This window comes from Diuraphis noxia, unplaced genomic scaffold (assembly GCF_037042655.1).
Source record: "Diuraphis noxia isolate RWA-SAM2 unplaced genomic scaffold, SU_Dnox_SAM2 contig0004, whole genome shotgun sequence".
NCBI lineage: Eukaryota > Metazoa > Arthropoda > Insecta > Hemiptera > Aphididae > Diuraphis > Diuraphis noxia.
Window position 1 is genome coordinate 3,517,171 of NW_028301714.1, and position 14,519 is coordinate 3,531,689.

Here is a 14,519-nt window from a genome sequence, read left to right on the forward strand (position 1 = left end):
CTACAATTGGATTAAAATATTGTAGTTCTGAAATATAATACCATGTACTATGTATAATGTAGATTGTGGGTCTTCGTCGAATCTTCACATTGAATCAACTTTAGTAGACCAATTTCAAAAAAATATTTTAAAGAAGCGCTCAACATAATTTTTTTCTCAAAATTAATATATAAAGTTAAATTGTATTTTGTATAGATTTATAAAATTTATCAAATGAAAAAAAAAAATAATTTTAAGAGATATTTACAAGAATTTAAAAACAGCCTATAGTGACGTCATTAGATTGGAAAATGCTCGATCGGTAACATTGATGTCATATCAAAATTTTCCACTTCACAAAATTATATTTAAAAATTATATTATTATGACGTATCGATTTTTTAGGATTGTAATGTACTCGCGTTACAATAAAGCACTAAGATGCGTCATGTGTGACAGCTATACTGGTGTCCAGAATGGGTCTAATTAAAATCACTCGGGAAATATCATAATTAATAATACTTTATGTAAAATGTATTTTGATTTCATCAACTTTGAACTTATAATGTCTATTAAATAAAATAGAGTATTTTCAGATATTCTAATAGTGGTAAAAACAACTTATAATTTATCAAATATGTCGATGTCGAATAACCTTTTATATGTCCTTAGCTATACCTACAAAGTGAAAATATTCAATAATTTTTATTCTAAAATAATTTAAAAATTGACTTGATTTTGACGAATTTAATTTACATTTGTACAAATTTGACATTTGACAAAAAACGAATATCATTGTACAACTGATACATTCAATGCTCTGCTCAGAATCTAAAATTCAACAATATAATTTTAACAGGTTAGGCTAGGTAGGTTAAATATATAATTGTGTGAAGTGAAAACGTAGAAAAATAAATTATCAAATGATTATCTGATTCAGATAGATTCTGGATAGACTGATAATTTAATGATATCCATGTTTTTTTCTTTCAATAAATTAGTGTAAATAATATGAATAGAAACGAAACTACAATATTATCGTATAGATTTAATCTTAGCATTGAATGTAAGCTAAGACTAGACTTTCAGACTAAAAAAAATTGTTTGCTTTTCTAAATATTTATATTATATTTACTAAAACGTCTCAATAACAATACTTTTTACAACTATTTTTTAATTCTGAATTTAATATCTACGTAAAAGATTGATAATTTGTTGATAGTCGTTCTGTTAATGTTAATTAAAATAAAAACTTAAATTTAAAAATGTTGTACGTAAAACTTGAAATCTTATTTACTTATTAGGAAGATAGCTACTTATGAAATATATGCTGAGAAAACGTAGCAAGTATTTTATTACGCATTACACGAGTGATACAACCTTTTCAGTCTAAAACAATGGAAACGGAATGGTTATCATTGTAGTTACTTCTTATACACTATTCACCAACTATTATCTATAAATTACTAATTATTATATAAAGTATACTTTGAACGAGGCCGGTGATAAGTAAAGCTCCAGTCTGGTGGGATCAACACCGTCGGGTAGAGGTCTCTGGAGCAACTGAGAGGCCGGATAGGATTCTTGTGTGATACGCGCCAATTCTATTTCGACAAGCTGTGTCTCACCAGGCTTGTGGTTATGCTGAAACCCATAATACAAAGAGTTTTTTATCTTCACCTAAATTATTATAATATAATAATAGTTTGTTTCATAACGTCTTGCGAGATAAATATTTTTTTTTAATTAGTTTTTTCTTGACGAGCCACTCAGATAGTGAGATTAAAACGATTAGCCATTAGGAAGCTTATCTACATATTTATTTATCTGTATATTTTTTTAATATATCTAATTACATATTTATTCAGATGTTAGTATTATGTCCTTTTAGTTATACTTATAATAGTCATATTTTGTACAATACAGGTGTCCCACAGAGATCTGACATTCTGACAAATGAAATAACTTTTGTTCTAATCAAATTTTTTAAAAATTTCTTTTAAATATAATCCATAGACACTTGTGCTACATTTTTAGAATACATTTTTTATTTTTATTTTTTAATAATGAAAATAAAAAACTTAAAAATTGATAAATTTTTTTTCTCGAAATATTCAATATAGCCAATTTGTAAATTTGATTTTCAGAAAAATTTATATGGTAAAAACACTTATTTAAATCAAAAGGCTGATTTTTTACAATTTTTTTAAATATCAATATTTTCGTTAGATAAATTATAGTAATTTATAATTTATACATCACATATAATTAAAATAAATACAATAAAAAAAATAATTAGATTTTAACATGCACTTATTTAAAAATATTCTAATAAAATATTTTTAAAAAACTTTATTATTATTTGAAATTACAAGTTTTCTAACATAAACTAGATCGTAATTTACTTAACGAAAATATTGATATTTAAAAAAATTGTAAAAAATCAGTCATTAGACTTAAATTAAGTGTTTTTACCATATACATTTTTCTAAAAATCAGATTTACAAATTGGCTATATTGAATATTTCGAAAAATTTTTTTATCAATTTTTAATTTTTTTATTTTCAGTATTAAAAAATAAAAAGCGGGAAAGTGGGTATCGCTCTGCTGTACATTAGGTGGTGGGGTGGACCTCTGACTAGGATAGGTTAGATTTGAATGCAATAATAGGCATCATTGTATACGAAAAACGATTTTGAACGGAGATGATTTGTCAGACTAGGATATATTACATTTAAATATTGTCATATATTCTATTTTGAAACAAATATTTTATTTTTCAATTAGGACGCATTTTGCATAAGGCATGGTTAATCAATTTTTCCAAAAATATTGCATGTAGTTATCATAATTCATAATACCTTATATTATCATAGATATACATATACCTGGTTTGAGGATAAATTGTTATCATTACGCGATTTCATAAAAATTTAAAACTCAAACGCTCAAAACATTTTTCCTATAATGACGCTTCAAATTTTCTCTATAGCTATTTGAAGCAAAACTTATGGAAAACTTAGTGTTTTTATAACCTTAGATATAAATACAAACAATATTATGAATTTTGAACTACAAAATAATTTGCAAATATTCATGGTTTTGACGAATTTTTGTCAATATTTGAAATTCAAATGCTAATAAAAATTTAATTTGAATTTTCGGTGGACAATTTTTTTGTGATAAAGATTGGAAAATTTGTAAGGAATTAAATTTTAATTTATATTAAATTTTTAAATCTTAGTTTAAAAAAGAAATTTTTTTATGAATTTCTAGCTTAAAATAATTTGTGAATTTTTGTGATTTTTACGTATTTTGTCAAAATTCAAATTTTGAATACTTATAAAAAAATTGTAACTATAAATTTCTTTTATTTTTCAACTGCTATTGTAATAAAATGTTAAGAGCCGTGTATTAAATTTTCAAGATTTTCTATCTAAAAATAAATTTTTATCGATTTTAATTTAAAAAAAAACTAATAATGATTGAAAATTGCATCTACCTATGAATAGTTCAACTTAAGTCAACATTTTTTAAAAATTTCATGGTGGATAGAATATACTTATATAAACATTCGGTGAAAATTTCATGTATCAATGGTCATTTGTTTTAAAGTTACATCAAAAATCAAAATCGATTTTGTCGAAAACTGATTGTACGTAAAATTTCCTGTTTTTCCATTAATTTTTAGTTTGTTCATCCCGATTATTTAGAAAAATATTAAGAATTTTTTACTTTTGATCGCCCAAAGTATCAACTAGATCCACTTTCTGGTTTAACAAGGTACTGAAGTTAAAAGTCGAAGCATTTTTACTGCCCCAAAACGTAATGACAATCACAAAAAAAAAGTATTCATGGTTTTGACGAATTTTTGTCAATATTTGAACTTCAAATGCTAATAAAAAAAAATTGTGCCTATGTATTCTTATAATTTTTTATTCACTATACGAATAACTTATGAGGAACTTTGTATTAAATTTTCAAGTATTATGATAGGGCCAAAAAAATTTTATCGATACTTCAAAAAAAAATATTCAGACAAATTGAAAATTTCAGTCGTCTATAAATATCACAAAAAAAGTCAAAATGTTTTGAAAATTAAATGATGTAAAGAAAATGCCAATCTAAATAACTGGTAAAATTTTCAAGTATCTACGACTGATACTTTTTGAAGAATAACAAATATTTAAAATCGTTTGAGGATAAATCGTTATCGTTACGCTATTTCGAAAAAATTTAAAATTCAAACGTACTTAAAATTTTTTCTATAATGATGCTTCGAGTTTTCTCTATAGCTACTTGAAGGAAAACTTATGGAAAACTTAGTGTTGTATTTTTAATTCTTAGTTATAAACACAAACAATTTTATGATTTTTCAACTTCAAAATTACTTGCAAATTTTTGCGTTTTCAACAGATTTCGTACAAATTTGAAATATAAACGCTTATAAAAAAAATTGTGACTTACGATTTTTAATTTTTTTTAGCTACAATAAGAACAACTCATAAGGAACCGTGTATTAAATTTTCAAGTTTTTTTGGTCGTCCAACGTTTTTTTACCGGCACTTCAAAAAAAAATTCTCAAAAAAATTGAAAATTTCAGTGGTCTATAAATAACTCAAAAAAAGTCAAAATTTTTGAAAATTAATCTGTATATAGATATCACTAATATAAACATTTGGTGAAAATTTCAAGTATTTACAGTGATCAGTTTTTGAATTACAACCGTATAAAAAAATCGATTTGGTCGAAAACTGGTTTTGTGTAAAAATTCCCGTTTTTCTGTCATTTTTTTTTTGTTTTTCTCGATTTTTTTGAAAACTGTTGGAAAATGTTTACTTTTGACCTCTATAATGCATCAAGGATATTCACTTTTACATCGGAAACCACCCCCCAAAAAAAACGGGTTTTTAGCAACAAATCCTTGCCATATTACATTACGTGTTTCAAACCAATCGTTCCCTCCTACAGACGGTTAATGAAGTCATAGCTGACGGACTTAAGATCAATATTTACCTTACCCCATTCCATCTTAATTGATAAGAGTAGGGGATTTTTTACCTTCATATTAATTTCAGCGATATCGTCACGATCACGCCATTCCGGGAAACAGCTCGTAAAACGGAGTGGCTCGAGTCCGGCCCATACAAGAAACGCTTTCGGGTCATTTTCATCGTCGTCGCCGTATTTTCGTTTCCAGTAATCTAATGCTGTTTGCATGGCTGCCCGCCTTTCGGCTTGGAGTCGGGTCGAAGATGATCCGCGATGATTTAACGCTGTTGCTGTGAAGGTAGCGGACTCCGCGTCAGCGTTATCTTCCTCTCCCGTCGTCATCACAGCCGTCTCAGGCCACCATCCTTGCCACAGCCATAACTCCTCGCCCGTGTCAAGCATGAACGTCGCTAAACGTGAAAATCAAACAGCGGTGTAAGACATCGTTTATAATACAATTAAAAAAAAAAATTAAAACCATTCATGAGTCACTATGCAATACCTTATAATTAAGTATAATATTTATCAATAACATATTTGTAATTACATTACATAACTCTATATTTTAAAAAAAATGTATACATTTGAAATATTAATACAATTTTGTAAAAGATTATAAAAAATCACTTACCTGGTTGACTGACATTATACAGGTGATCTTGTAAGTATGGATACGGCGAAGGAACGTATGCACTAGCCACCAGCGATGCTTTGAATTGTCCAAGAACTGACGAGAATTGAAACAATTTTAGGTCGCCAGCACCATGTCCAACTGGCTGTGATAATTGTTGGTTGCAGAGTCTCCGTGAGTTCTTGCAGCCAAGAGCTATGTATATGAATACACAAACACACAATTAAATATGTTATGCGCACAATTGTCTGTCGTCGTAATTTTAATAATTTAAAAAAATTTTCAAGAATTTTACGCCGAGAAAGCTTCAATTGTTTTTAATTTTACGGACCTTTGAAGAAATCTAAAGACTCGTTCGTTTCACTAACAGTTATCGGTTCTTGCAGAACGACGCCATCGGCTAGTCCTAATTCCACTCCATCCAATTTTGACAGATTTCCAGTCACTTTTAATGATAGCTGAAATAATACGAGTACATATTAGTGTAAGTACAAAGTTTAAAGAAATATTTTTATGGTATCCCAAAAATTTAAAAATTGTATCCTCATCGCTAACGCTGAAACTACTTATCAGATCTTCTTGATTTTTTTTTTTAAACGAAACACTACACTTTGGAGCAGATTTTTGGCATAAATTTAGTCTAATAATATTGCGTAGGTAAGAGAATGACCATACTAAAAAATACAAGAGTGTCGCCATATTTCCACAAAAAATATTCTAAATATTAAATATTAAATATTTGTAGGTTGCTATTGGTTTCAAATCTAAGGTGGATTATTTTTCGTATTATTCATACCGCGTTCTTGAGTTTTTGTAAATTTACAAATTTGTAAATCCACAGAAATTTGTCACGGGAAGTTTTGAACAGCATGACTAGCCGGGTATTAAACGATGAATTAAACACAAATTTTGGACCATATATAAGGTGTGACTATTTCTATTATTAAAGACTATTAAGTTATTAAAGTGGGTATTTTTTATAGGCATTAGGCAATGAATGCATGGGGAGTTAGTATATTATATATACATATGCGCATTGCTAATATTGATTTAGAAGAATTATCTATAACTTCTTATCCCTATAGATTATAATCTTATTTCATTTATATGTAGGTACGAAATAGAAATAAGCAGGTATACCGGGTATATGTTATATATTTAAATACTCGTATAGATACATAGACCATATAAAGACAACACTACAAATTGCAAATCACATTTTATTATTATAATTTCTATAGACTATTAGACTATAGACAATAAGCAACCACTAAACCTATAAATACCACTATATCATATACCTAGTATATTACGGTTACAGCTTAACACACGTACATTTTGCATTTCAAAACTGGCACGGATTGCATAGCTTTCATGACGCTAGATCACTCCCTACCTATCCAGTGTGCATATTTTATATTTCCATGAAGTTTCAGATAAATTCATGTCGACTAATTATTATTTGATATTTAAATGTATCGGCGAAAACAGCAAAAGAAGCTCATTAAATAGTCGATTTAACATTCACTTAATTTGTTATTATTTGAGTGTGATAAAATTAATTATCGTTCGTGACGATAATGAAATTATTATATGATTACGTGATGATTTAATACCACAACTCGCACTACACAGTTGTTTCGTTATTTTGTCTCACTATAATTTACTGTAATTATGCTGAGTTCACTTTGTAATGAGATTTATAGCAAGAACGTAATTTAATGAATTAATAAATTTCGATATCTACTCATAATGTTAAGAGTAGTGAGTATAATATGTGTGCGATTACACCCATTAGGTACATTTCTAATGCAAATAAAATGTTCAATTTGTTTTACACTTTTGATTGATATTTATCAAATTTTCTCAATAAATCTTGAGTAGTTATAACTATAGCTTTAAAATTAGAATAAATTGATCTATTATAATAAAACTTAAAGATGAAGGTATTAACCATGATTAATGCTTTTAACTTTAATAAGATAGAATTTATGGTTCCTCGCCGGTTTATAAAATTCAAATATTTAAACTGATTACGAGAATTTTTAAATTGTAATATATTACACATTCATATATAATCAAGTCTTAATACTTAATTTGTATATATATATTTTTTTTTATCTTGTCATTAGCTGTATAATATAGATGTTTTCAACTAATATTTTTTTTTGTACCTTTAAAGTTATATTTTTCCAACCCTAAATAAGTGTATTGTGTATAGCAATAAATTAATGTTATAAATTTTATTTTTGATATTTAAATTAGAACCAGACAAGTGTTCATATTATACACTTTGTTGATAAGCTTACTAGTTGATGACAAGTTTTGAAAAACTGACTACAAACCGTTATTCGCGCATAAAAAACCGTTGTCTGTTAATATAATGTTATAATACATTAAACAAACAAATAATTTAAGATTTAACATAAGCCAAACTCATTTAGAAAAGAATATAAAAAAAACTGGGTTCTTGAGAATCAAGATTTTACTTGGGACTATATCAATCAGTAAAAGTTTCTATATTTATATAGAATAAAAATTATTACTATTAACTTGTCCGTTAATATCTAAATAGTGAACGAGAAAAAAAGAAATTTAAATAATTGATGGAAAATTACCAATGATGTTAAACCTAATATTATAGAGCGAACATACCTCTCTGATTGCATCTGAAGATCCGCTTCCGTGCCAAATGAAAACTGTGCCGTTTTCAGAGTTGAGAAGAATGAACGACGTTTGGCTACGTAATTGCGTTGTAGAACATAATACCTCGGTTAAATGGGCTTCGCTTTCATTAGCCCCGTGGACCATGAATAGACGCCAAGTGCCTGAAATTGGTAAATTTTGATTACGATTGTCTCATATATCATTAAAGTCGTGACTTCGTGAGCATTCTATTAAAATTAAATTTTAAATCGAAATTTGTAAGAGCATTATCTTCAAAAATATTATAGGTACTTATATAAGTATAATATAGAGTGATATAATTATTATTGGTACCAGCTCATTACGTCCAACAAAAAAAAAACAATACTAAAAAACAAACAATTTGCCATGCTCTAGATAAGAAACAAGTATAATTTTAAACATAATTTGTTTTGCTCTTTTGTAAAATTTGTTAATTAAAATGACCACGATTATAACTTATAATAAAACAAAATTAAATCAACCCTTTTCAATTTAATATATTACAATGAATTAGTAATAATTACCTGGCGTCTCATTTCTTTTGCCACGGTAAACGATCGCTGTTCCCTTGAACAGATTCCAAAATGCCGGCGGTTCGTGACCCTGGTCAATCCTCAACTGCGGGCCCTGTTCTGTGTCTAGTTGCACGGTTAACAGAGCGGCTGCACCCTGATCGTTTTGGGTAGCGTCACGACCATGCCAATACCAGTATGCACAGCGATTTCTGCCAGAAGTGACCATGCGACGCGACGGCAACCCACTGAGTTCTCTACCTGTGGATAATCGACATGAAGTTAAAATACAGTTAAGTATATACAGATATCTAATAAGTAAACTATACAATAATACTTATTGTCATAAGCATAACGATGATAAAGAGTCTAAAATTTAAATCAAGGCACCATTTAAGGAGGCCAGACTTTGAACATTATGTGTAAATCATATTCTTTTCAAAAATTATAAGCAATATTTCTAATCTTTCAATTATAACGCAAGACAATCGACGGTATTAACACTAAATTAAAATATTAATTTTTTTTATAACACTGAGTAGGTACAGTTTTAATATAAATAAAAATATACCAGATAGTAGATTTATAAATGTTATCTATGAATATAATAAGAGTATGTGCAAATAGTATTTGAAACATGTTTCACCACTTGTATACCACATTAAACCACAAACATATTATTAAACAGTGTAGCTGTGGAGTGTTAAAATATGTTATAGCAAAATATTTAACAAATTAATATTATTATATAACTGTGGGAATATTTTTATATCGGTCCAGTTCAAAGTGTTATAGTATTTTAAATTATTATAAAGAGCGAGCATTGCACATACGCACCTTGAATAGAAATGTTGTACATCCATCGTATAATGTATGAGTCTCCGCTGTGAAACTGACCAGCAGATTTGGCTTCTAATTCGGTGCTATCGAATTCTCGGACATGCCATACGGTCACATTCATGGTGTTTATGACAAACTCTCGTAAAGTCTTCAATGTTGAGAATACAGAATTTAATTAACACTATATATAGCACACAAAATATTATTCATTATATAAGTCCACTCACATCTTTATCGTAGTACGAAGACCCACGACCGATATGACTGCCTTCCAGTACCAAATCGGGCTCATTGACGGACATTTTTAGCATCTCACCTGCGTCAAACGCGTTTATTTCGGTAGACCAATCAATCTACAGTCAAAAGTTTCAATATTTAATGAAATTGTATAATACATTATATTAATATATTAAATGTATTTATTATATTTATATGATATAAATTATAACGATCAGACTAACGCATGTGGTGTCATTATGTTCTCCAGTTTCTTTGTCATCGCTCTTCTTTGACGATCTTATGACCCGACTATAATCCGGCCAATCTGCAAACTTCTCTCGAAACAACACCGTCTCCATATGTTGCGTTATCTTAGCGAATAGTGTCCATTCAGGCCTCTTTGCTCCCGACTTGACGTAGACCGTGTCTTTATCTATGCAAGACAAACATTAGTAAAAACTCTTAACAAACGATAATTGGAAAATATTATTGTTATACTCACTTCTGTCACCTAAACATGTGGCTACATCGATCGGACTGACGTCGAATTGCGAATAATCGTAACCGTCGTCGAAAAGCTGACGAGCCAATTGGATAGCCGGTCTTCGTTTTGCGACGTGCACGTTTTTGCCGTACCACACATATATTTCACTACCAAAGTCGAAAACCAGCGTCTAAAAAATAAAACAAGAACGGTTGCAGTGAGAGAGGGCGAAAATCGGCTAATAATGATAATAAATAATTACACACTTTCGAGGCATCTAATATTTCAATTTTGGCCATGGTTTCCGAAATTTCTGGCAACAATACGAGTTCATCGTTAATAACCTCGTACACTACGTTTGTGGAAACGATGGCTGCTTCATACAATTCATCTTCGTCTGGGTGTCCGGCTCCTTGGCCTGAGCGTATATCCGTTTACGATTAATGTTAAAAACCATTTCCAACAAATATCATTTTTCCTAATATATTGCAAATATAAAGTCTATTTACCTTTGATGGAAGATGTTTCACTGGATGTGACGCCCAGAAGAGTCCAAAACTTCTTTTCATGTTGACTATTGGGCGACGAAGAATCACAATTGATTGTGTACAACTGGTTAGCAAATTTGCAGCCTAAATCTTTCTTGTCAAATATGCTTTGAGCTACTTTGGCAGCATGTGATCGTTCAATAACGTTTGAATATTCTCCGATCCAAACGAAAATCTAAACAAATTATAACCGATTTGGTATAAAAACTAATGGAACTCCGATGAAACTGCTATAAAGCTTAATTAACTAGGTATTCAGAATATACTTGATTTGTAAAAGTATGATCCAATCTTTTGTAAAATTAACTTAAAACATATACCAACATAAATATAAACAACTTTTCGATAAACATCAATTTTATAAATATTTCGGAAGAATTATTGTTGTTAATATTATCATGTATAATAAATAATTAAATAACATGTATAATTTTTATTTTTTAGATTGTATTTTAGTACTTAAGTAGTTATTTGCATTAAATGAATTCTCTACTTTTCGCTTTGTGAGGCGTTTAATAATAATAATAATAGTAATAGTAATAACATATATATTAAGTAAATCGTACTTGTGAAGGTGTGACTAAAACATAGGAATCGCCTTGATTTATAGAATCTGCAGATGGAGATACAAGACGAGTTTGAACCCGCCGTCGGCCTTTTATGTGTAACAACATTAAATCTTTGTACGGCGGTAATAGAGTGGGAGTTGAATCCCCAGACTTCCGAAGACTCACAGATGCAAAATCTTCTTTACTGGCCAATGCTGCAAGGGCTTCTCGAGCTAATGGAGTGTTTATAGTTGCTAAATACAAACCATAAAAATATAGAGTTACAAGAATGAATACATAATATAATATAAGTTATATGTTAAATGTATATTTACATGTTTCCAAACTACGTTGTAATAATAAATTAGATTTATTTTCTGTATATTTTTGCTGGGCCAGATCACGATTTGTCGCTAATGCTTTTAATGGGTTTTTCGACCCCTCGTGTTTCCTTTGATGAAATTTAACACTTTTCCGCTGCACAAGTCTGAAAATGAAAAATACAATTTTACTTTACATGCAAGTCTATTATTTCCATGATATCCAATTATCAAAAACGAAAATATCTACAATATACTTACAAATTAGATCTTGTAGATTTTAAGTGATCAAAATCTACATTCTCTATTTGGGTGTCATTAGATGTCTGAATCGAACTACCGAAAAATTTATCAAAATCATCATCAATCATAATTGGTACGTTAACGGTTTTTTCTTTTCCTTTCTTATTTAATCCATTTTCTAAAGGTATTTTTTCAGACTTGTTATTGAGGTAAGATTTTGTCTTACTATCAGACATTGAAAGACTTCTACGGACATTAATTTTTTTGGTAGACTCATCACCTATTTTCTTTTTTATTACACCTATATAAATAAACACAATTAATTAAAGTTGATAAACATTGTTAAGTCTAGATGAATTACTTGAAGGCGATTTTTCTAATGAAGAGCGCTGAGTAGCTGACAGAAGAACAGGCGTAAGAGGGGGTAAAGGTTTATTTTGCATTTTTCCAGCTACTGTAAAGTTAGTAGTGTCCTTTTGTTCAACTCGTTTTTTCCAATCCTTGGAAGAAGTTTCAAGTCGATTAAGTCGATCAACTAAAATGTTATCCATACATTCAACTGGTTCTTCGGTAGACTTAACTTGTCTAGTAAGTTGCTTACGAAGTAAATCTTGAGCTACCTAAAATATTACAGTTAGGTTTTGTTCTGATAAATATTAGTTATAGTAACCTTACATTTATTGAATTATTTGAAACCTCGTGATCCTCTGGTTTTATTTTTAATAATCTTTTTTGCCAATCCATCTGACCACTCTTCTTCAACGCTACTAACCTATCCTTTATAGATCCTCCGTTAACAGTTGAAGTGCCATCAGTATTATCACTAGACGGTTCTACTAACTTTTTAGGTTTTGGTAACTCTCCATTTTCTTTGGTCATGGTTCCAAATTTTTCTTGTCTAAAATTTAAAAACTTATTTGAAAAACCCACAATTTTATTTGTGATTTTGATTTTATACCTGAGTAATTCCAATTTCGAATTGCTGTTGAATGATCGATTTATAGCGACATTTCGGGAAATACGATTTTTAATATATTCACCATCAGCGGATTCTTTTACTATTTTCACAGATTGAACTTTAATTTCTGGATTTTTTTTAGTCTTATCTTTAGATTGTACTTTAATTTCAGTGTTTTTCGGATTGATTTTTGACGGGACTTTATTTTTTAGGACAGTTTTTGTCTCGTCTTTTGGTTGTACGATAATATCTGTCATTTTGTTCATCTTGTCTTTTGGTTGTTCTTTATTAAGACATTCAATTGGATTTTTTGTTGATTCTGCCATCCCGTTCCTTAAATATATTTTTTCCTCTACTTTGTCAATGTCAATAGTACAAGTGTTACCTACATTTCATAATCATAGTAAGTTTATTATCATTTAAAATTTAAATTAATCAATGAAATACGTAAGTTTTTGCATATACAATTAATAACTGAAAGAAGTGAAGAAGAAGTGTATTTAAAAATGAATAAAACAACTAAACGTTACCATTGAATATACGAAGCCGATCCAATATAAAGCTTCCTAATTTTCTTCTTGGTAATCTTCCTTTTACATTTTAAGCAGAATACAAAAACAATCACCAAAAAGCATGCAAAAGCAAAATAATTAATTCTAGTTAAATATTTATTACTACAAATAATATTCTATACAATGTATACATTATAATACATACAATAGTATTCATAAATACAATCACTGTCAATCATAATTAATATGTGAGACTAAAGAACAACAACTAGACTTCAAATCTAAATATAATAATTTATTGTTATGTACATTGTACAGGTATTAACTGTGAAATTAGATTCGAAGTTAAATACTATACCTACATAGATTTTTAAATCAAGCCAAATGTGCATAAATTAAAATTGCAAATAAAATACTACGTTATAATAAAATAATAATAAAAAACTAAATTAGTTTTAATAAATATAGCATGTTAATTTCTGATAGTATAAGAAGTAAATTAAATATTCTAGATACATATTATATTTGTTTATTATTTAGAAACAGTACTAATAGTCTAGTATACTACTGAAGCTAATTGTAATCATTGTTATATTTACATAATACTTTGCTATAAGTACGTGACATACCATTATCATCATCGTTTTTGCATTTAGCACTGTTCAGATTTTTAGCTTCTTGTAATTCGTGGTTAGTCACTGGCTGCGTCGAGTAACGATTGGCAGCATTCAGCTTTTTTTCTTGGCACTGTTTATATTTCGACGGTCTACTTTTGGCTATTTATACATAATACATATTTTCATTAAAACTATTAAATATTATATCAGCAATTAACATGTGTGTATAATATAATTTTATGTAATGGAACCAATTAAGTATAGATAGTCGAGTCAAATCGGGAGCAATTTGACAACAGTGTTTTTTAGTATTTTAATTACCTAGTAGGTTATCTGATGATTGTTCGTTACATGTTTACAAATAAAATGGTTAACAATATAAACAAAATCTCTATATGCGACGGTATTATATTATGTTATAGCGTTTT

General features: G+C 28.8%; 1 protein-coding gene across 3 annotated transcripts in view; it reads right to left on the reverse strand.

The window, feature by feature from the left end:
- Svil (Supervillin) overlaps positions 1-14,519 on the reverse strand; it is a 32,444-nt gene that overhangs the window by 2,222 nt on the left and 15,703 nt on the right. For all 3 annotated transcript variants that reach the window (XM_089225245.1, XM_089225244.1, XM_089225246.1), the window contains 20 exons: positions 14,104-14,250; positions 13,493-13,552; positions 12,963-13,347; positions 12,680-12,902; positions 12,366-12,624; positions 12,023-12,305; positions 11,777-11,928; positions 11,460-11,695; positions 10,855-11,068; positions 10,612-10,763; positions 10,364-10,535; positions 10,104-10,294; positions 9,870-9,995; positions 9,640-9,790; positions 8,815-9,063; positions 8,258-8,430; positions 5,934-6,060; positions 5,603-5,797; positions 5,041-5,381; positions 1,468-1,623 (listed from right to left, as the gene is read on the reverse strand). In XM_089225245.1, coding sequence (XP_089081371.1) covers positions 1,468-1,623; positions 5,041-5,381; positions 5,603-5,797; positions 5,934-6,060; positions 8,258-8,430; positions 8,815-9,063; positions 9,640-9,790; positions 9,870-9,995; positions 10,104-10,294; positions 10,364-10,535; positions 10,612-10,763; positions 10,855-11,068; positions 11,460-11,695; positions 11,777-11,928; positions 12,023-12,305; positions 12,366-12,624; positions 12,680-12,902; positions 12,963-13,347; positions 13,493-13,552; positions 14,104-14,250 — 3,992 coding nt within the window. The remainder of the gene's footprint in view (positions 1-1,467; positions 1,624-5,040; positions 5,382-5,602; positions 5,798-5,933; positions 6,061-8,257; positions 8,431-8,814; positions 9,064-9,639; positions 9,791-9,869; positions 9,996-10,103; positions 10,295-10,363; positions 10,536-10,611; positions 10,764-10,854; positions 11,069-11,459; positions 11,696-11,776; positions 11,929-12,022; positions 12,306-12,365; positions 12,625-12,679; positions 12,903-12,962; positions 13,348-13,492; positions 13,553-14,103; positions 14,251-14,519) is intronic.